This window comes from Triturus cristatus, chromosome 1_2, assembly GCF_964204655.1.
Source record: "Triturus cristatus chromosome 1_2, aTriCri1.1, whole genome shotgun sequence".
Taxonomy (NCBI): domain Eukaryota; kingdom Metazoa; phylum Chordata; class Amphibia; order Caudata; family Salamandridae; genus Triturus; species Triturus cristatus.
Genome location: NC_140580.1, coordinates 916,217,160 through 916,238,373, shown reverse-complemented (window position 1 = coordinate 916,238,373; position 21,214 = coordinate 916,217,160). Strand labels below are relative to the sequence as shown.

At 46.8% G+C, this 21,214-nt stretch overlaps 1 protein-coding gene across 20 annotated transcripts in view; it reads left to right on the top strand.

The window, feature by feature from the left end:
• Positions 1–21,214, top strand: part of RERE (arginine-glutamic acid dipeptide repeats) — a 1,190,399-nt gene that overhangs the window by 837,830 nt on the left and 331,355 nt on the right. For all 20 annotated transcript variants that reach the window (XM_085609712.1, XM_085609701.1, XM_085609709.1 and 17 more), the window contains 2 exons: positions 7,484–7,608; positions 8,192–8,291. In XM_085609712.1, the coding sequence (XP_085465838.1) occupies positions 7,484–7,608; positions 8,192–8,291 (225 nt within the window). The remainder of the gene's footprint in view (positions 1–7,483; positions 7,609–8,191; positions 8,292–21,214) is intronic.

Below are 21,214 nucleotides of genomic sequence, written 5' to 3'. Positions count from 1 at the left end.
GCAAAACGCTTGCTTTTGTTTTGTAAAAAGACAACTGTCCCATGACAGCTAATATCGATCGAATGCTTCAGCTGAAAGTTCATTAATTGAGACTCGTGTGCTGCGAAAAGCCTTCGTGCAAGGGTGCCTGCTTGCCTGAATGAAATACAAATTTGTGCTATTGATTAATCTGCAATTGTAAAGGGTGCTTGGGAGCAGGTTCTGACTTTAATTGATCAAATCACTGTAAGCTTTGTAATGACAAAGATTTGGTCTTTTTGAGTGTTAGTGCAAGGAGTAGTCAACTGGGCTGTGAAGTGCGTGCTTTTAATCATAATTGTATTTACACAGCCCTTAGTACCCCTAAGGAGGCATTGAGGGGACAGTTATGTTAAAAAAAAAAAAAAAAAAAAAAAATGTTGCACTACATACTCTATTATTACTAAAATCTACATTTTGGAAGCACCATTTTATCGTAAAACAATTTGTATTAGTCTATCTTATACTGTGTGTAATGCAAGTATAAAATAATGACTTGCATATTCACAGTGCTTTCTGTTAAAGGCTGTGATCTCGTAGCGCAAAAAATACAGAAGTCACTATTCTCCACTGCAACAATCAAGATTTAATTCTGTGGTTTTCTGGTTAAATACAGACCTCTGCAGTGCTTTAACTAATAGAGGCTTCATAATGTACCATTGTGCCTTTCCCACTGAGTAACAACTTTGAAAATGTATTTTTCATTTAAATTGGGATTGTTTTATATATAGCTACCAGATGTTGAAAGACCTAAAAAAACGTTCAGAATATTTCGGGGCTTATTTATAAGAAATTGCTCCACCAGAGCATTACTTTTTTGATGCTTCAGCTGCATAACTTATAATACAATGGGGTAACCCAGTAACCCTCAGAGCCTGGGTGAGTATATGGTAAAACTACAATGGCTCTGTCAGGGAGCACCAATAGCTTTGTTTAGTAAGGGTAAATCATTAAAAGGTATAAATTCATAAGTGTACTCAGTGAATCAAGTAACACTGTAAGAGGAAATAAATTGGCGCGCGCAACTAAGCAAAACAAGTATCTGAACACCCCTTTACAAATGGAATACACAAAGATACTTTGCAATCAAATTTTTATTTATTTTTCATAGATATACATATTACAGGGCTGTCCAAGGGAACACAAAGTAGAACAGTGACAGGTGTTTTTAGAGTGACATGAGTGCTCAGTGCTGGTGATAAGACTTGTATATATACAGTTGTGAAGCTATGTACAAGTATATACAAATTTCAAGAATGGTCAGAGCAAAAATAAATGAATCTCTGGTACTGGCAAAGTTGCTCTATAGTAGGACCCAGAGATCTGTTAAGGCTGAACCAAGGTTTAAGCGTCAACGTTTCGACCCAGACAACGCATGGGTGATATGTTGTGGCGGGTCTTCTTCAGGACAAGGGGACAGCCTGGAATGAAGGAGACATATTGTGAAGGGGTGTTACAACTAAACCAACATAAGAGGTGGGCCATTGATGACCATCACTCACCCCAAACTTTGAAAAGCGTCCCGCGCAGAATTGGGGCTGCCAGGTGGATCTAAAAAATGGACCAGTGAATGTTTACAGAGCTCATGAAGAGGGATTAATAAGGTTAAGCGTGCAGTGGAGAGATTACAACGGGTCTTACCTGCAAGTATCAGGGAAGATGCAAGTAGAACCAATCTCATCAATAATTACTTAGGGATAACGTCCCCTTCCGGGGGAGCATGAATAAATCAGGGCAAGTGTCCTAAAACAGAGGGGGCCATTGTTTAGTGTATGCACTCCTCTGATTCAAAGGCTGACTCATATATGCTAGCCACATCGGTGAATAAGGCTTACCTGTGGCTTGATAAAAAGGACAGGACAAATCCCACAATGTTTGGGTACCAACTGACTTTCTGATTACTTTATTAGACATCTCCATGACCAAGAACTATTTTGTCTTTAAAAACCAGTATTTTTACCAGTGCAAAGGGGTCGCCATGGGAGCAGGATTCTCTCCCAGTCTAGTGAATATCTTCATGGACCAATATGGGGACGAACACTTATATAGTGACACCAACCCATTCCTAAACCAGATAGAAGTATGGTAGCGCTTTATAGATGACATAATGATATGGACCAGAAGCGTGACCAACTTGCTAGCCTTTAAGGATTGGCTTAACAACTGATCCCCCCGACATACAATTCACCATGTCACATAGCAACGAGTCCATCAGCTTCCTGAACCTCACCTTCAAAACAGATGAGGGAGAACTATATACTGACCAGTACAGGAAACCAATGGAACGCAATACGCTCCTGAAATACGATTCACGCCACCCACGTAGCCTTAGGGATAACCTTCCCTATGGGCATTTCCTCCGCTTGAGACGAAATTATGCTCGCAGAGTTGATTTTTTTCAAAGAAACAGAAACCCTAACCAGCCGTCTCCGTGAAAGGGGATACCCTTTGGGACTACTTAAGAGGGCAAGTAAACGCGCCTGGTATTGTCCCTGTGACCTCCTCCTCCAGGTGAAACAAAAAGCACCCATACAAGACAACATTGGGTGTGTCACAACGTTCAATACATGCAGCCAGGACATCAAAAAGATAGTCAAAAATACTGGGGCCGGGTGTCAACTGAAATAGGGATCTCCCAAGATCCCATCTTTGCCTTTAAAAGAGGAAAAAACGTGAAAGACAGTCGTCAAAGCCTTTCTGGAGCCCCCGAAACCACCAGCCATAAGGAGCCAATTGTGCTTGCCCCCCTTGACGGGACACCATAAATGTGGCCATTGCAAGACATGCCCCCAGACAGTGGTAGGATCTTCTTTCACTCATGACAGTAGGACATACAATCTCTCCCAACACACTAACTGCAACAGCACGAATGTCGTGTACGCCATCAAATGCCCATGTGACATGCTGTACATAGGGCAAACCACACAAAAAGTGAAGGCTAGAATACTACAACACATGAGCAGGATTAAATGCAATGTACAAGGGGCACCTTTGGTGGAACATTTCAACTCTAAGAGTCACCGCCCCGAATGCCTTAAGTGGTGGGTGGTAGAGAGGATGATACAACATCCGAGAGGAGGTTCAATTGTGCCTGCCCTCAACCTGAAGGAGTGTAAATGGATCCATTGTCTTGACAGAGTTAATAAGGGTCTGAATAAATTTGAGGAGACATCTAGACAAATGGGCTACTTTAGATACATATCACTATATGTGCTCTTGACTGTCTATCCCTGCATTGCCTGCTCTACACTGTAATTGTAATACTGACCGATTGTAGTAAAACCATTGGTAATGTGTTTCTGGCTACATGTAAATACTGTACAATCATTGTATGGACCACATTAGGTATCATGTACCAGTGCATTGCCATCAACTATTATGCAATGATCAACAGAAATGATGTAGCCTCATTCCTATTGCAACATGACCCACTGTAACCCACAGGGTCTGTAAACACTTGTCACTGGACTGTAATGAACTCATGTAACTTTTGTATTTTACAAGATTATACTTTGTGCACTTTAATAGGGTGTTTAATTGCATTATGCATGACAATAGATATTTGGTTTTCGTACTTTTAGAAGGTGCCTTACGTTTATAAACGCCCCACTAGGCAGGGGTCTCAGTTCTTGTATCTCCTATCCGGTATTCACCCTGGGTGTCAGGGCATGAATTCCAGAAAAAGGATACAAAACCTCGGGGGTGAAGATGTGTCTCCTCACTACCCTCAGGGCACGACCAGAGTCGAAGATAATCTCGACCTCTGACCGGCTGCCCCACGGGGAGGTAGGAGAAGGCGTAGGACCACCAGACTTCAAGTCTGGGACGGCTGGATGTAGTGAGTTTCGGGGAAGCTTGTGCCCAGTTGAGTTTGTCAGGAGTTTGGATCCCTACAGAGAGAAGAAGACAAGGGACAGGATGAGTAATGCTCCCCGTATGTTCCTCCCCACCTTCCCGCCTGCTCCGGCTAACCCCCTTCCTACGACCCTCCCCAGGAGGTGTGCACATGCAGACTCACCAAATCAGTAGTCAGGAGCTGGCGTCTAGATGAGACACAGGGGGTATGAGTGAGGTTTGTAGAGGCAGAGCTCACTCGACGAGGTGATCACACAGTTCCAAACTCCAAGATATACAATAGTATCACCAGAAATGGCTCTACTCAGCACCTCCGACAGAGTTCCAACAGAGTTCCAGCTGAGAGGGGAGAATTGCACACTAAATTAGGTCCGAGGTCTTGGTGCAGCAAAGGTCCGGTCTGATGGGGTCCGGTGGGGGAAAAGGAAGTCAGGATGTATCTGAGTCAGGGGTGGTTTCCACTGAGGAGTAGGGATGCGGAGACCAGTGGAGAGATCCGCGGGGGAGAGGAAGCAGAATGGGGGCGTTCCTGCTTGGAAAGGCCGTAGCGGGTCCGCAAGCAAAAGGGAGGCGTTCCTTTTAGGAACGAACGAAGCGGGACTGTTCAAGATAGCAGTTCCAGTGCGGCAAACGCAAAAGCTTCAAGGCAGAACAGGATTCCGTGAGCTTCGGTCTTCATGAAATCCAGGACGGCAAGGTTTCTACAACAAACACGTCGTAGACGGAGGATTCCTCTCGCAGGCACAAGTAAACGAGGCACAGCTGTGAGGAGGCGTGGTCCATCCGGAAACGGAAGGATTGTCAAGCTTCGAGGAAGGGGAGAGAGAGGCTTAAATCTCCGACTTCAATGTCAGGTGATTACTGTAAGCACACACCTCCACCTCCCCTTCCCACAGGATGCTGGGAAATGTAGTGCGTGTAAGTGACCCATGTTCTCAGCGCGGAGTCGAGTCTGTAACACTGGGTCTCTAATTATTCCCCGAGATGACGTGCACACGTCTCCAAAGTACCAGGCAGTTGTTTCCCTTTCAATAGAAACCGGTTGATAGCTATTCTAGCATACAGGCAGTTCGTGACTCGACGGTACACAGCATCTAGCTGCTGCTCGCGAGTCCGTGATTTCGCAATCAGGCGTCACACGTCCTCGTGCACGCCGGCGTGAGCCAGTGTATTTAGACACGTGATGCGGAGCACCTCTCATGACTGCAGAGCGGCAGCCACAATCCAGGGTAAGCGTTCCTGACGTTACTCCGCTAAAACTTGCCATTCCAATAACATTAATCCTTAACCTTGGGATTAATCACCCGTTTGATTTTACTTTCCAGGACTTTTGACCTGGATTGACTGGAATTACTACTTGTTGGAATTGTCCCCATTTTGTCCTCAAACCAGAGGTAAGCCGTGATTACTGGGGTGGCAAGCACGTAATTGCTAGCCTTCACTTCGTGTTTTTGTCACACTAAATATTGCCCCCCCTTTTTCTAGGGCACTGGCCATCAAACATTGTGGGATTTGTCCTGTCCTTTTCATCAAGCCACAGGTAAGCCTTATTCACCGATGTGGCTAGCATATATGAGTCAGCCTTTGAAACAGAGGAGTGCATACACTAAACAATGGCCCCCTCTGTTTTAGGACACTTGCCCTGATATATTCATGCTCCCCCGGAAGGGGACGTTGTCCCTATGTAATCATTGATGAGATTGGTTCTACTTGCATCTTCCCAGACACTTTAAGGTAAGACCCGTTGTAATCTCTCTACTGCGCGCTTAACCTTATTAATCCTTAAAAACTTTCCACCCTCTTCATGAGCTCTGTAAACATTCACTGGTCCATTTTTTTAGATCCACCTGGCGGCCCCTATTCTGCGCGGGACGCTTTTCCAAGTTTGGGGCGAGTAATGGTCATCAATGGCCCACCTCTTATGTTGGTTTAGTTGTAACACCCCTTCACAATATGTCTCCTTCATTCCAGACTGTTCCCTAGTCCTGAAGAAGACCCGCCACGACATATCACCCATGCGTTGTCTGGGTCGAAACGTTGACGCTTAAACCTTGGTTCAGCCTTAACCGAGCTCTGGGTCCTACTATAGAGCAACCTTGCCCGTACCAGAGAGATGAATTTATTTTTGCTCTGACCATTCTTGAAATTTTTATATACTTGTACATAGCTTCACAACTGTATATATACACATCTTATTACCAGCACTGAGCACTCTTTTCACTCTAAAAACACCTGTCACTGTTCTACTTCGTGTTCACTTGGACAGCCCTGTGATATGTATATCTAAGAAAAATGTAAATAAAAATTTGGTTGCAAAATATCTTTGTGTATTCCATTTGTAAAGGGGTGTTCAGATACTTGTTTTTTCTTGGTTGCACGCGCCAATTTATTTCCACTTAGCGTTACTTGATTCACTGAGTACACTTAAGAATTTATACCTTTTAATGATTTATCCTTACTAAACAAAGCAATTGGTGTTCCCTGACAAAGCCATTGTAGTTTTACCATCAGCTGCGTAAGCGTCTCAATCATACCTATGAGGCAGTGCAAAGTCACTCTGCATGGCTTTGTATGGCCTCATACATATGGAGTAAGACAGAGCCGCGCAAGTCGCTGCTTTGCTTTACTCTGCGTCAAGGAGGTTTTCTATTGGAGTTGCGTTGGGATTCCCAGCGGAGGCATAACTAGGAGAAATGTTTTCATTTCTCATCCCTTTTTCCTCTTTCCATGTGTGATGCTGACATAGAAAGAGGAACACACCTCTCAGGATTGTTTTGAGAAGAAAGGTGCCTCTTCCTGCGCAAAAACAATACTACCTATGTTGGTGCTAGGCAGCAATTTGTGCGCCAACACAAAGGAAAATAAGAGGAATGCACTGTATTTTATAAATACAGTGCCTTCCTGTCATTTCACATTGGCGTAGGGCATCGCAGCGCTGCCCTATGTCAATTTGTCCTAAATAAATGAGGCCCTTAGGTTTTAGCTACACCTTTAACCACGCCCCCACGCTCACTGACCTTTGGTTTGCTAAACACGGTTTAATATTATTTCCCCACAATAAAAATTATTTGCTGTAGGTATTGGGGGCCTTTATGGTAGTTGATGATGTGGAGTACCAGGTTCTAGAAATGTGTCAGGCGGGGATCGTTACACCTAAAAATTTGACAGGGAAGTGGGGGGGGGGGGGGGCTTAGGCATCAAAAAGGTGGCCTGTGTATGTCTCTGGGAAGTTTTTAGCCTATAGCCGCACAGTAAACTGAGGTACATTAGATGATTTGTGTGGTGAACTAGAGAGGTAGGATGGATGCCAGCATACAGAAAAAGCAAATAGTGCGATTTATTTTTTTTATTATCATTTTTTTTTTTTTTGCTTTACCCCTTTGAAGCCTCGAATGCATTTCCAAAATATCAATGGGGGGTGCACCTAGTGCTTGACAAATCAGGCTTTAGGATGTTTATGTAAGGGATAGTCTTTTGCCTTTTTAGTTTGCTGGTTGTCGCTGGCATCCACCAATGTTTTTTCTGTAAGTTGAGTGTGTGTAGGCTGCCGTATTAAGAATTAATGCCGTTGCACAAGACGCGGGCTTAATTTGTTGATATTTGCTTTCAGGCCAAGCTTCCAGAATTGCAGTCTTTCCCCTCTCTGGATCGTGAAACTATCACACATCATGAGGAGCTGGTGTGGATGCCTGGGGTCAACGACTGTGACCTACTTATGTACCTACGTGCAGCCAGGTGGGTTATACAGAAGCATAAACCTGAGGAAAGGGCAGCAGCTCAACCCCCTCAAATTGGAATAGATCATCATGTTCTCACTTAAGTTGTATTATCTCTGGGTATTGTGTGGAACTGCTGTAATAAGCTATCACTGTAAAAGAACTGCAGTGTCCTCATGCTTAGAGCACTTAATCTACCTTGTCTCTTAGTATTTACCTTTTCTCATACAGTACATGACGTGTAAACACTAATATCTGTCCCTCTGCCTATGAGGAAGCACATTTTCTCCGACTAGCAGAAGGTTATGGCGCTATACACACTGAGTAGGAAATGCAATCCAAATCCTCTACTCATTGCCACGTCCCCTATTTTTTAGCATGTGACCATTTATGAACACACCTGCGGACTTATGATATTTAGAAAGCCACTTTCGATATATGCACCCTGTGACGGCATATCCTACAAGAAATCCAAGTTAAGCAGCAACAAGCTGCACAGGAAATGAAGTTGATCACTAGTTAAACTCACTAATGTTCACCCTAAAAAGAACTCTGCAGTTTCTCCACTGCTGAAGTCTCTTTCCCCTGTTCCCGCCCTGCAGGAGTATGGCAGCTTTTGCTGGAATGTGTGATGGAGGTTCGACGGAGGATGGCTGTGTGGCAGCGTCACGGGATGACACCACCCTAAATGCTCTTAATACAGTAAGTTTAAGTTTCAAGTCACTTCTGCGGTGTTTTTTTATTAGATCTTGCCATGCGTATTTGATAAACAGCAGAGGTCAGACTTGGATGTTCTCTAGAAGTGACAAGTAGCTGATTTTGTGTTAATTGAACTTAGTTGATCGACTTAACCCACCGTTATTCATGATTGTTTCTCCCTTTGCTTAAAAACAGATCACAAGTCACTAATGTAGTTTTCTCTTATTTCATCGGAAAATGTAAGTCCGCATGTACCGTATGAATGTAGTATTAGTACGTTTAATGGTCTGTATGCCAAAGGATTAACTAAAGAATTGTCAACGTAAAGGAGCCCGTTTTCAAAGTGCCAACTTTTTTTGTTGTGAGTTATCGGGTTTTTCCATTTAGAAGCACTAACCTATTGTGGAACTGCTGCACAATTTGAATTGTTTCTCAATATCTCAGAAGGCAGCCGAAAAGCTGAGTTGGCCTTTCCAGGTTTTGAATATGTGGCCCACAGTATGCACACAGATGTCAGCAGTGAGCATGTTACTTACTAAGCTAATTTTCCAGCATAAATCAGGCATATGCATTTCTTAAACAGCCGTTACCCTGCAGCTTTATTCCTCATGTTATGGCCCTGTTTTAAAAAAAGTTGCCTACAGTGAAGAGATACATTAACACAAGTCAGTAATTTACTGCTGCCATTGAAGCCAGGCCTAAACACTAATTGTATAGTGATGCTGGTTCTAACTCAGTTAATCCTTAAAAGCAACAGAGAAACTAGCTAATAAGATAAATCTGAAGAAACTTTATGGATGTTCAAAATGAAAGCTGAAGGCTGCAGAAATGCATCTTTCAATTTGATATTAAGTTGGAAATTCACCCTGGCAGTCAGCAACACTTGAATTGAGGACAAACTAAAACTACAAAATACTGCCACTGAATGCAGCAATGAATGAAATGTAAACCAGTCACATGCACCCAGCAAGCTATGGGAATGCAGGATGCGTTCAGCCTACATATGAATTGAGTAAAGGCTGAACTTGGAGCATCTTACATAGATACACGAACAGATGGAAAAACGAACCTGCAGTGTGAAGGGTATAAAAGGTTTTCAAAGGTCACTAATAGTGTAACAAGCAGGTTACAGTGAAGCACTGGGCCAGTTTTCAAATCTATTGCTTAGTGGAAGGCTCATACAACAAGGAGCCAGAATATGGCTATCTCAACTTGTGTAGATCTGTTATCTGTGCCTGTGAAGAACTTGCTGCCCCTGTCTGCAGGTACTTGGGGTTACTTATAGTTGTGTGAACGCGCAGGAGCTCCACTGACATTGTAATTATTTCTGAGTTGAATGGTAGTGTTTGTTCTCTTCCAGGGGATCCTCATCAATAGTCATAAGCACTGAATATTCCCGCCCATGTGCGGGGACCCCGGAAATAATAAAATCATATATGTAAAAAACATACAAATATACAGCTATGTATATGTATAAACATATATTATTTTTTCCCAAGCAAATGCAGCCCCTAAAAAAGGCTAGGCAATGTATAAATACACACCCAATAATACATATAGGTATAATAAAACACCTAAATCTCTCTTTTTTTTTTTTTTAATAATGAGGTAAACACTCATGAGAAAGCAAAAAAGAGAAAACTGTGGGAAACACAGATCTACAACACATTGCTAGCCTGCAGGCTGCATTGCAATACAATACCATAGAGACTGAAAAGCCCTGTATAGGTAAAAACTGGCACCGTGCCTTTAAGGCAGCCCTGGCTTCCATATCCCATCATGCCTCAGGGGTGACAGTTAGGTCAGTTGTTCTTTCCGGCTCCTTCAGTCAGGACCCTGGAATTCAGCTCTCTTCTTTTTGACTTTTTAGTCAAGAATTATTTGCATTATAGTAATTTTTTGGACTTCCTCTTATTAATATCGGGTAGGAAGTCAGTATCCTGTATTTTTCTGACTCATTTTCTGCTATTTTTGTCAGAAATATGCCTTCTTTATTTATTCCATGTCCATCTTGTGGAAAAAAGAAGGCCTCTTCAGACACACATGAGGTGTGTATTGTCTGCCTGCCGGATTCTCACTCTCCAGCAACATGTCATCATTGTAAAGACCTTTCTAAAAGGACTTTAAAAGAGAGAGAGAGGATTAGACTCTACGGCTTATGAGAACGGTCGACGTCGAGGCAGCTGGTCCCTGTTTGCTCACCATCGGCGTCGGGCTCGGGGTCGAAGACTCCAGCGGCGGGATCGTCGCTGAGAGGTGAGGAGTCCAGGGGTAGTCATGCTTCAAAAAGAAAATCGTCGTCGACTTTAGATACAGCGACGAAGCGGATTCGTTCGTCGACGACTTCGACGTCTAAGAGATCGGCGTCGAAGGATCGGCATCACAGGTCGACGTCTAAAAGGCATCTTTCGACGTCAAGAGAAGATCCCTCGACGTCGAAACAGAGACATCGTTCGACGCCGAGGACTGTGAGAGATCAGTCGGCGTCACAAGAGGTTCGTAGGCGTTCGACTCCGAAGTCTACGTCGACGTCGAGACCAAGATCGCCGTCAAGACCAAGTTCGCCGTCGAGGAAAGATCGATCGTCGGCGAAGAGAATGGCGACGTCGAGGCATTCGTCGTCGGAGCATTCGACGTCGAGGCAGGCGCCTCCATCAAGACCAACGTCGAGGCAGGAGCCTCCGTCGGAGTCGACGTCGAGGCAGGTGCCTCCGTCGGAGTCGACGTTGAGGCAGGTGCCTCCGTCCTCGCAGGTCTCCAAGGCTTTGGAGAAGTCCATAACGTCGAGGCGAGAGTCCCCGTCAGGGTCTAGACCTCCGTTCAGACCAAGCCCTCCGTCGACGACGAGGTTCTCGACGTCGAGGCAAGAAAAATCTCCATTAATCCTCGAGGAGTCAAGTCCCAGGTCTCCGGTGATAGGCCTATCTCCGTCGAGGCGGCCCTCTGCAGAGGGTTCTCAGGAGGTGTCGCATGTTCGCCTTACGATCCGGCCAGTCTCAAGGCGCAAATCCCCTCATAGACTGGTATATACAACTTCGGAACATGATTCACCACGTCTTATATCTATCTCGCCTTCAGGATCAGAGGGCTCGAGTTCAAGGTCCGAGTCACCGGAAATTGTGCATCAATCTCCAGTGCCTGCAAGAGAAAATAGTCCGCTGGAAGAGGGACATGCTGTACCTCAAAGTCCCGCAAGAGAGATACCTCAGGACTCTGCTATGTCTTACGCAGTTAAGGCCTCACTAACAAGGTTAAGAGACATGGACTTCCCAGCGAGACCGGTCAGATCACGTTCTCGGGGAAGAGAATCTCGACGTCGCTCTCGAACACCAAGGAGGCGTTCCAGATCCTCCTCCCACAGGAGAGAGTCGACCAGATCGGAAAGAAGGTGCCGTAGGACCCCTTCCTCCTCCCCGTCATCTAGATCATCCAGAAGGGATTATTCGCCGACACTCTCGGAGACACCACCCTCCAGGGTATGTCCGGTGGATGATAACTCTACTTTTCAGGAAGTGTTGTGTAGAGGAGCTACAAAATTAAATATCCCTATGCCGGTTCAGGAGATCACCTCCTCTATAATCTTTGAAACTCTTCATGAACGAGCAGTGTCACGCCCACTGTTGCCGTTAGTCCCTGGTTTGCTACAACCAGTAATGGATATTTTTCTCACGCCAGCGACCACCAAATCTGCAACGGCGCGGATTCTAAAAAAGTACCGTCCGGCTCCGGAAGATCCTCTGTTCCTAAGATCAGATCCTCCACCGGATTCTGTCATCACCGCTGCTGCCAGAAAGACGCATGCAGTAGCGGGGTCTTCAACGGTGCCTCCAGATAAAGACAGTAAGACGCAAGACTCTTGGGGGAGGAGAGTTTGTAGTTCGGCATCTTCTAGCTTAAAGGTGGCCAGCGCCTCAGCGTTTCTGGGGCGCTATGATAGATCATTGTGGGACTCTCTCCAGAGGTTCATTGAAAAAGTTCCATCAGAGGATAGACGGGACTTTGAAGAAATTTTGCACGAGGGAAGTCTGGTTTCTAACCAGGTCATAAGTGCAGCGGCAGATGGGGCAACACTAGCAGCGCATTCTTATGCCCATGGAATCACAGCCAGAAGATCATCTTGGCTCAGATTGACAGCCTTGAAGCCGGAAGCGCAGGCGAGAATACTAAATCTGCCTTTCTCGGGCAGTTCACTTTTTGGGTCTCATGCAGACGAAGAAATGGCCCGTATGAAAGCAGAACTGGAGACCATGAAAGCCGTCGGGCTTGAAAAGAGGAAAGAGTTTCCACGCCGCAGGGGAAATGACAGGCGTAACTACCAGCAGAGGGTTCAAACCCCTCAGTGGCAGAAGAACCAGGACCAGCAAGGTCAAAAGAAACAGCAGTACCAGTCCCGCAGACCATCCAGGGGACGTGGTAATAACAGGCAGTCAAACGCTGGAAACAAGGCTCCAGGGAAGCAATGAGGAACCGCTTCCTCCGATGCTGTCCACCGCTCCGGTGGGAGGAAGTGTTGCGCATCATCTTCCAGAGTGGCAATCCATCACAAAGGACAAGTGGGTTCTCAATATACTGCGGCATGGGTACTCGCTTCGTTTCCGAAGCCACCCTCCATCGATTCCTCCTGTTCATTCGGCCCAGCATCTAAAGCAGCTCAGAGAAGAGGTGGCGACTCTTCTGCTCAAATCTGCAATAGAAAAAGTACCTAAAAACCAAAGAGGAAAGGGAGTTTACTCCAGATACTTTCTGATTAAAAAAAAAAAAGGAGTGCAAAGGTAGAGTTCAGACCCATTTTGGACCTACGGATACTGAACAAACACATAAGAAAGGAAAAATGTTGCATGCTGGCGCTCCACCAAATATATCCTCTTCTCCAGTTGGGCGATTGGATGTGTTCGCTGGACCTTCAGGACGCATATTTCCATATTCCCATCCAACGGAATCATCGAAAATTTCTCAGGTTTGCGGTGGGGAACTCTCACTATCAGTTCAAGGTTCTTCCATTTGGCCTGAAGTCAGCTCCTCGAGTATTCACAAAATGCGTGGCAGTAGTAGCGGCTGCTCTGAGGCGGGCAGGAGTCTTCGTCTATCCCTACCTAGACGACTGGCTAATAAAGAGTCCATCGCCTCAGAGTGTTCGATCGCAGCTGTCGCTTTGCCTGAACTTATGTCGCAAGTTGGGTCTCGGAGTGAATGCCAAAAAGTCCAATTTTTCACCAACACAGAGGATCCACTACCTGGGTGCAACTATAGACTCCGTAGTAGGAAAAGTGTTTCCTTCGGAGGAAAGACAGTCATCCATTATCCTCAAAGGCAGGCAGATTCTATCCAACAATCTGTCATCGGCAAGACAAATCTCTCTGCTAGGGGCCATGGCATCCTGCATTTTCCTAGTGCCCAATGCCAGGCTAAGGATGCGTCCTCTCCAGCAAGATCTCGAGGACAAATGGGATCAAAGGAACTCCCTGTGGGAAGAGAAAGTTTGCCTTTCCTCAGCGGCCAGGCAGTCAGTCAAGTGGTGGCTGAAGCCACTGAATCTACAAGTGGGGATCCCCTTCCATCAAGAACCCCCAACTCAGACCTTAATCACCGACGCACCCCTTCAAGGCTGGGGTGCGCATTTCGGGTCTCTGCAAACTCGGACGGTGGTCCAGCAGTGAGCTGTTGTACCACTTAAACATGCTGGAGCTCAGGGCAGTCCACCTAGCCCTCAAAGCGTTCCTGCCTGCGATCAAGACGAGTACCATTCTAGTACAGACGGACAATACCACCACAATGTACTACCTGAAAAAGCAGGGGGGTACTCGATCCAGGACGCTCTCGCTGGAAGCTCAGTCCCTGTGGCACTGGATCCTAGCAAGGAACATCTCATTGAAAGCGGTGCACCTACCAGGAGAACTCAATGTGCAAGCGGACTTGCTCAGTCGTCATTTTCAAGAACCAGAGGAATGGGTACTAAACGATGAGGTGTTAGAAGACATCTTCGGGGAATGGGGGCGTCCGCAAGTGGACCTCTTCGCAGACGAGCACAACACAAAATGCCGAGGCTTCGCCTCAAGATACCATCGACCAGGATCCCTTGGGAATGCCCTTTTGATCAATTGGTCAATGACATTTGTGTATGCTTTTCCGCCTCGCCCACCAATCCCCAAGGTGGTGACCAAGCTGCAGAATTCATCTGCCAAGATGATCCTCATAGCACCGGACTGGCCGAGGCAGTGGTGGTACACGGATCTCCTGCACATGTCGATCCGCCCCCACAAACGGCTGCCGTGCAGGCCGGACTTGTTATCCAAGATGCAGGGGAAGATTTACCATCCCAGCCTTCCCTCGCTGAGCTTAACAGCATGGCTCCTGAAGTCCTCCAGTATGGACATCTGAACCTCCCTCAAGAGTGTATGTCCATACTGAAGGAAGCCAGGAGGCCTTCGACAAGACATTCCTACTTCTGTAAGTGGAAAAGATTTTACATATGGCGTGCTCAGCATCATTATGATCCAACAAAATGCTAGGAGGATGTAATTTTGCCCTATCTTCTAAATTTAGCGAGGGCAGGGTTGAAATTTTCATCCATAAAGGTTCACCCAGCAGCCATAACAGCATACAGGCGTTCGCCTTCTCAGCAGTCATTTTTTAAGTTGCAGGTGGTGAAGGATTTCTTGCAAGGTCTCAAGAAAGTCTATCCCCCTGTTAGACCTCCCTCTCCTTCCTGGGAGCTAAACTTGGTTCTGTCAAGGCTCATGGGTTCTCCTTTTGAGCCTATTCATAAGGCTACCCTACAGCACCTCACATGGAAGACAGCCTTTTTAATAGCCATCACTTCAGCACGGAGGGTCAGTGAGATACAGGCCCTCTGTTCTAAAGAACCCTACACTACGTTTCATCTCAATAGGGTAGTGATGAGGACTCATCCTTCATTCCTGCCTAAGGTGGTATCGGACTTTCATGTAAACCAAGCCATCTCCTTACCAACCTTTTTTCCCAACCCCTCCTCTCCGGCAGAGAGGGCGTTGCATTCTTTAGATGTCAAAAGGGTCCTAAAATTCTATCTAGATAGGACTAAGAATGTCAGGAAATCTGATCAACTGTTTGTGAACTACGGGGTTGTCCGTATGTGCTTTGCTGCATCGAAACGTTCCATTGCTAGGTGGATTGTTTCAAGTATTACATTGGCCTACCAACTGGCTCAGAAACCATTGGGGGGCGCGCCCTAAAGCGCATTCTACAAGAGGAAAAGCGGCTACCGCTGCTTTTCTCAATAATGTCCCACTCTCCGAGATCTGCAAGGCAGCCACTTGGAGATCTGTCCATACCTTTACCAGACACTATTGTCTGGATTCGGACACCAGAGCAGACACTCAAGTAGGACAAGCCTCCTTGAGGAATCTGTTCCATACATAATCATTTTCATGATTTTCTTACTCCATGTGTGGTACAATCTTTTTCATTTGCCTGCAGGTGGAAGGTGAGCTTGCTACTCTATTCAGTGCTTATGACTATTGATGAGGATCCCCTGGAAGAGAAGGGTAAGTTACTTACCTGTAATCCTAGTTCTCTTCCAGGGGTATCCTCATCAAAGTCATAAGCAACCCACCCACCTCCCCAGGCAAATGAGAAGAAGTGTATTATTCATTATGGAAAGGATATATCTTTGTGTTTAGGACTACGGTCCCGCAAAGAACAACTGACCTAACTGTCACCCCTGAGGCATGATGGGATATGGAAGCCAGGGCTACCTTAAAGGCACGGTGCCAGTTTTTACCTATACAGGGCTTTTCAGTCTCTATGGTATTGTATTGCAAAGCAGCCTGCAGGCTAGCAATGTGTTGTAGATCTGTGTTTCCCACAGTTTTCTCTTTTTTGCTTTCTCATGAGTGTTTACCTCATTAAAAAAAAAAAAAAAAAAAGAGATTTAGGTGTTTTATTATACCTATATGTATTATTGGATGTGTATTTATACATTGCCTAGCCTTCTTTTTTAGGGGCTGCATTTGCTTGGGAAAAAATAATGTGTTTATACATATACAGAGCTGTATATATGTATGTTTTTTACATATATGATTTTATTATTTCCGGGGTCCCCGCACATGGGCGGGAATATTCAGTGCTTATGACTTTGATGAGGATACCCCTGGAAGAGAACTAGGATTACAGGTAAGTAACTTGCCCTTAAGTAGGATATACTCAGGCTGAGCACTTTAGCTTTAATGTCCCCAATGCAAATTTTAATGTGCAGATAATGCAAAGCTTTGTTAATGAGTAACTAAGTGTTAGTACAGGATCAGTACTTGACTTGGGTGCAGAGAAGTAGCTTTGTTTGACCCAATGCCAGACAAAGTGGCTGTAACTTTGTTTCCCCTTGGTTGGTTCCTTGGCATATCATTTTTTTTTACATTTCTTTATTCGTTTTTTGTAAATTAACAAAGGATATCTCGTATGCATGTCCATATATCGTAAGTGATATGAGGTACACAACTGTTTCAACAATATTGCAGTCAGCAATTAGTGCATTTCAATAGATGTAGCGTGTCCCAGGCTGTTGGGATGGTAACACCGCGTCCATTGCTCAGAATTTCCGCGCATACAATGACTAAGTATGATTGTTAGTAATGTTGATCTTAGCACTTGTGTTCTGCATATGTGGGACGGGTGGGGTTAAGCAGATAGCGAGGGAGGGAAGAAGGGATGGGCCAGGAGGGATCGAAGGGGAGACTAACAGAGGTTTAACTGTGTAAACTTGGCCAACAAAAAACCCTTTTAAATTCCAACTTCTGCCAACCCCCTGCTGTCCTGATGCTGCCGATAGATGCCCCATCCATGTGGATAGTTCACTAGGTCCTGTGTGAGAGGAATTGGGATGTGGGAGCGCAAGTTGGTGCCTTAATCTCTGAATATTATAAGTGTACCTATTGCACATTGTCGCCCCCTGCCTCTAGCGCCCTTTCAGACTCTGAGTGTGGGGATTGGGGCCCTCGCCAGACATTCCGGAGGGCCAGAAGTATAGCATCCCATGCGGTCGCCAATGGGATTATGCACAGCCCTAAGGCCGCTTCATCGCTACACCACATTCTCCGCTTGTGCCGAGTTTGTGAGTGAGTGATACCACGCTTCACGCTGCTGGGGTTCGGGACATCTCCATCGTCTGGTAAGAAAGGGCATTTAGCAGTGATTAGCCCTAGCTCTATGAAAAGGGATATCACCTTTTGCAGCGTGAATCTTTCTGGATTCACTATGCTGTGCATTATTCTATTCCGCGATCTGGTGGTTGGGTCCGGATTCGTAGTCTTTCTTTTTTTTTTTTTTTTTTTGTAGCCCTGGTGGGCGTCGACGTCCCACCATTTGGTGCACCTCTCGTGACGTTGTCGTGCTTCCTGCGGAAGTCCCACCTTTGGGGCACCATCTTCAGATTCTTTTTTCCGCCGTTGGGTCTGGATCGTCATCGAGAAACTCCAGGATTTAAATCGAAGGAAGAAGGAGAAAACGCGAGTTTCGTCGAGTTAGAACGACTGAGATCACAGAGAGGAATAACTTACATCCGGGACGCGAAGAAGGAAGAATTCCCAGGAATTTTCTTCAACGCCCTTCGAAGATGCGCACTCCGAGGCTCTGAGCGCAATGGACAAGACACCATTCAAATTCTGCCCTAACTGCCACCACAAGTTCGCGCAGAAGGACCAGCATCCGGTCTGCAACCTTTGCCCACCGATCGACCACCCGAGCAAGGACTGCAACGCCTGTTCAGCTTTCACACTGAAGACGCTCCGGGTGAGAGAACGCCAGAGAAGAGCTAACTTCAGCATGGAAGGCAAGGGTAAGGCCCCGTCGCTTTACGATCTGGGCCTCTCCACAGACGATGAGGACAACATCGCCGAAGGACCCTACGTCTTCACGGTCGCAGAGACCGATACGAAAACGCCTGATGAGGTAAGAGAATCGTCGAGTTCAAAACCCCCGAAAGGGCCTCGAAAACCCGAGACAGACTCTCGAAAATCTGAGTCAAAGTCCTCAAAAGGAGCACCGGCGCCGAAAATTTCGACGACCAAGGGTGGATCCATGGACAAAAGGCCGAGCGGATCCTGCGAGAAGGACTCCCTGGTGCCGAAGGACGCTGAAAGGCTGAGTTCGTCGAGAACAGCCCACGAAGCGGGGCGTTCGACGCAGAAAGACAAGCCAGCGTCGACGCAAGCTCCGTCGAAAAGAGCAGCGGTCGACGTCGAAAGCATCTCCGAAATGGAGAAGAAGAAGAGAAGGCTCGAGGTGGAGATGGAGAGCATCCTTCAGAGGAAGAAGGAGTTCGATGCCAAATTGAAACAATTCAGAATTCCAACGACTCCGTCGACGGACGTCGTCGAGATCGAGGAACAGGACGAATTCTACGCCGAAGGGCTGCCGAGAGATCCCGAGGAGGAGGAAGAAGGCACCTACTATGAAGGCGAAGGCGAGAAGGCCGACCAGCAGTCGTTCTACGGCTCGGCGCCATCAACCACTCACGAGCTGGATTGGCAAGATATCGACGCCGAAAATCCTGAAGAGCCATTTGACACTTATCCTTCGAGGCCTTCGCCGCCAGACGACATCGGGGTGTACAATATGGTCGTCAGGAGTGCTGCAACAGCCTTTGGGGTAAAACTGGACGAGGAGAAGCCGAAAGCTGATTTCCTTCTCGAGACCCTGCTCCCCATTCAGACGAGGAGCCAGTTCCTTCCCATGCTCCAAAACGTAATGAACCAGGGGAAGGAGGCCTTTAAGGAGCCAGCAACATGCCGGTCCATCACGCCCAGGACGGAGAAGAAATACAAGCACTCCTCCCTGGACCCGCCTTACATCAAGGGAGCGGTAACTGCCGACTCCATCATCGCTTCCACCGCCAGGAGAAGGGCCAACGTGCCAGCGACCTCGGGGCCACCCCCGATAAGGAAAGCAGGAGAATGGACCTCACTGGAAGGAAGGTCGAAAGGAACGCTGCAATGCACTGGCGCATGGCGAACTCCAATGCGCTTCTCAATCGACACCAGTACCAGCACTGGGACGAGATGGGGGAATTAGTCAAACACCTCCCTGAAGAGTACCGCCAAAGAGCATCCCACCTTGTGGAAGAAGGTAAAAACATAGCCAACTCATGCATTAAAACTGCATTGGACGGGGCGGAAACTTCAAGCAGACTAATGGCCATAGGGATCACCGAACGAAGACAGGCCTGGCTGAGAATCTCTGGATTCAAACAGGAGGTGCAGAGCAACGGGGAAACACTGTTCGGGGCGACAGTGGACGAAAAGCTCACCCAGCTGCAGCATACCTACGAAGGAAGGGGATTCATGTGTACCCTTACCTAGACGACTGGCTGATCAAAGCAAACACCCACGAAAAGTGCGAGAAACACGCAGCACAGGTGACAAAGACACTGACGAACCTGGGGTTCTCCATACACTGGGGGAAGTCATCAATGAAGCCAGAACAGGTGAAGATTTTCCTGGGAGCAAAAATCAACACCATAAACAGGACGGTCGTGCCCAGCGACAGGAGAGCAGAAGCCCTACTGAGGGAGACGAGCCTCTACCAGAAGGGGCGAGTTCTGACAGTGAGAACAGTGAGCAAGATCATGGGGATGATGGCGTCATGTATCCACCTTGTCCCAAATGTACGACTTCACATGAGACCATTCCAAGAATGGCTACAACAGCAATGGTCACAGGCAAGCGGAAGTTGGGGAAGATCTAGTGGTTGTTACGCACGCAGTGCAGGAAGAGATAACTTGGTGGAACAGGGACAACATAACTACAGGGAAAAGCCTGGCACCACCAAGCCCAACTGTGACCATCACCACGGACGCATCTCAAAGGGGATGGGGAGCACACATGGACCAACTCAGAGTGAGGGGTCTGTGGGCTCCGGCAGATGCGGTCAGACATATCAATTACCTGGAATTGAAGACTGTCCTGCTAGCCCTGAGGGCATTCCAGAAGCACCTGTACAACCAGAGAGTGTTGATTCAAACGGACAACACCACAACCATGTTTTATATCAACAAACAGGGTGGGACACAGTCGTTCCCCCTTTCCACTCTGGCACAGGAGATTTGGAGATGGGCCATACCTCTCAAGATAGACCTGCTAGCGATTCACCTACCAGGGAAGGACAATGTGGAGGCAGACTGGCTAAGCAGGCAGACCTCGGCTTCACATGAGTGGGAGCTCAATGGGCACGAAACGCAGAAGCTTTTCCAGAAATTAGGAACTCCCACAATAGACCTGTTTGCAACACGCCAGAATGCAAAATGACGAAGCTTCGCGTCCAGGCAACCAGATCAGCAATCCCAAGGGAATGCCCTATGGATAAGCTGGTCAAGGACATTTGCCTACGCTTTTCCGCCGATACCACTGGTACAAAGGGTGCTCGAGAAATGCAGAACCAGCAGCATGACACTGATCCTGGTGGCACCACAGTGGGCAAGGCAGACTTGGTTCTCCCAAATTCTAGAAATGGCTCAAGGGAATCCCCACAGATTCACAAGAAGAAAGGACCTGCTCTCCATGCAGAACGGAGAGGTTCTACATCCAGAGCCAGAAAGCCTCAGCCTGGCGGCATGGCTCCTGAAGAGTTAGCGTTTGCTGACCTTAGATTGCCTCCAAGCACTATGCGAGTGCTGCGAGAGGCAAGGAGACCAACTACACGCAAATGGTATAGTGCAAAATGGAAAAGATTTACAATATGGTGTGGCAAAAAAGGCCTGCAGAATAAAATGACAAAGGACTCGACAGTGCTGAGATACCGCACGCACCTTCTGAAAAGTAACCTATGCTCCACTTCCCTAAGGGTACACCTAGCGGCGATAGTAGCCTACACAAGAGGGGAGAAGGGTGGAAGTTTCTTTACGTCGCAGGTAGTAAAGAGATTCATGGAAGGAGCGAAACGAATCGCGCCACCTAAAA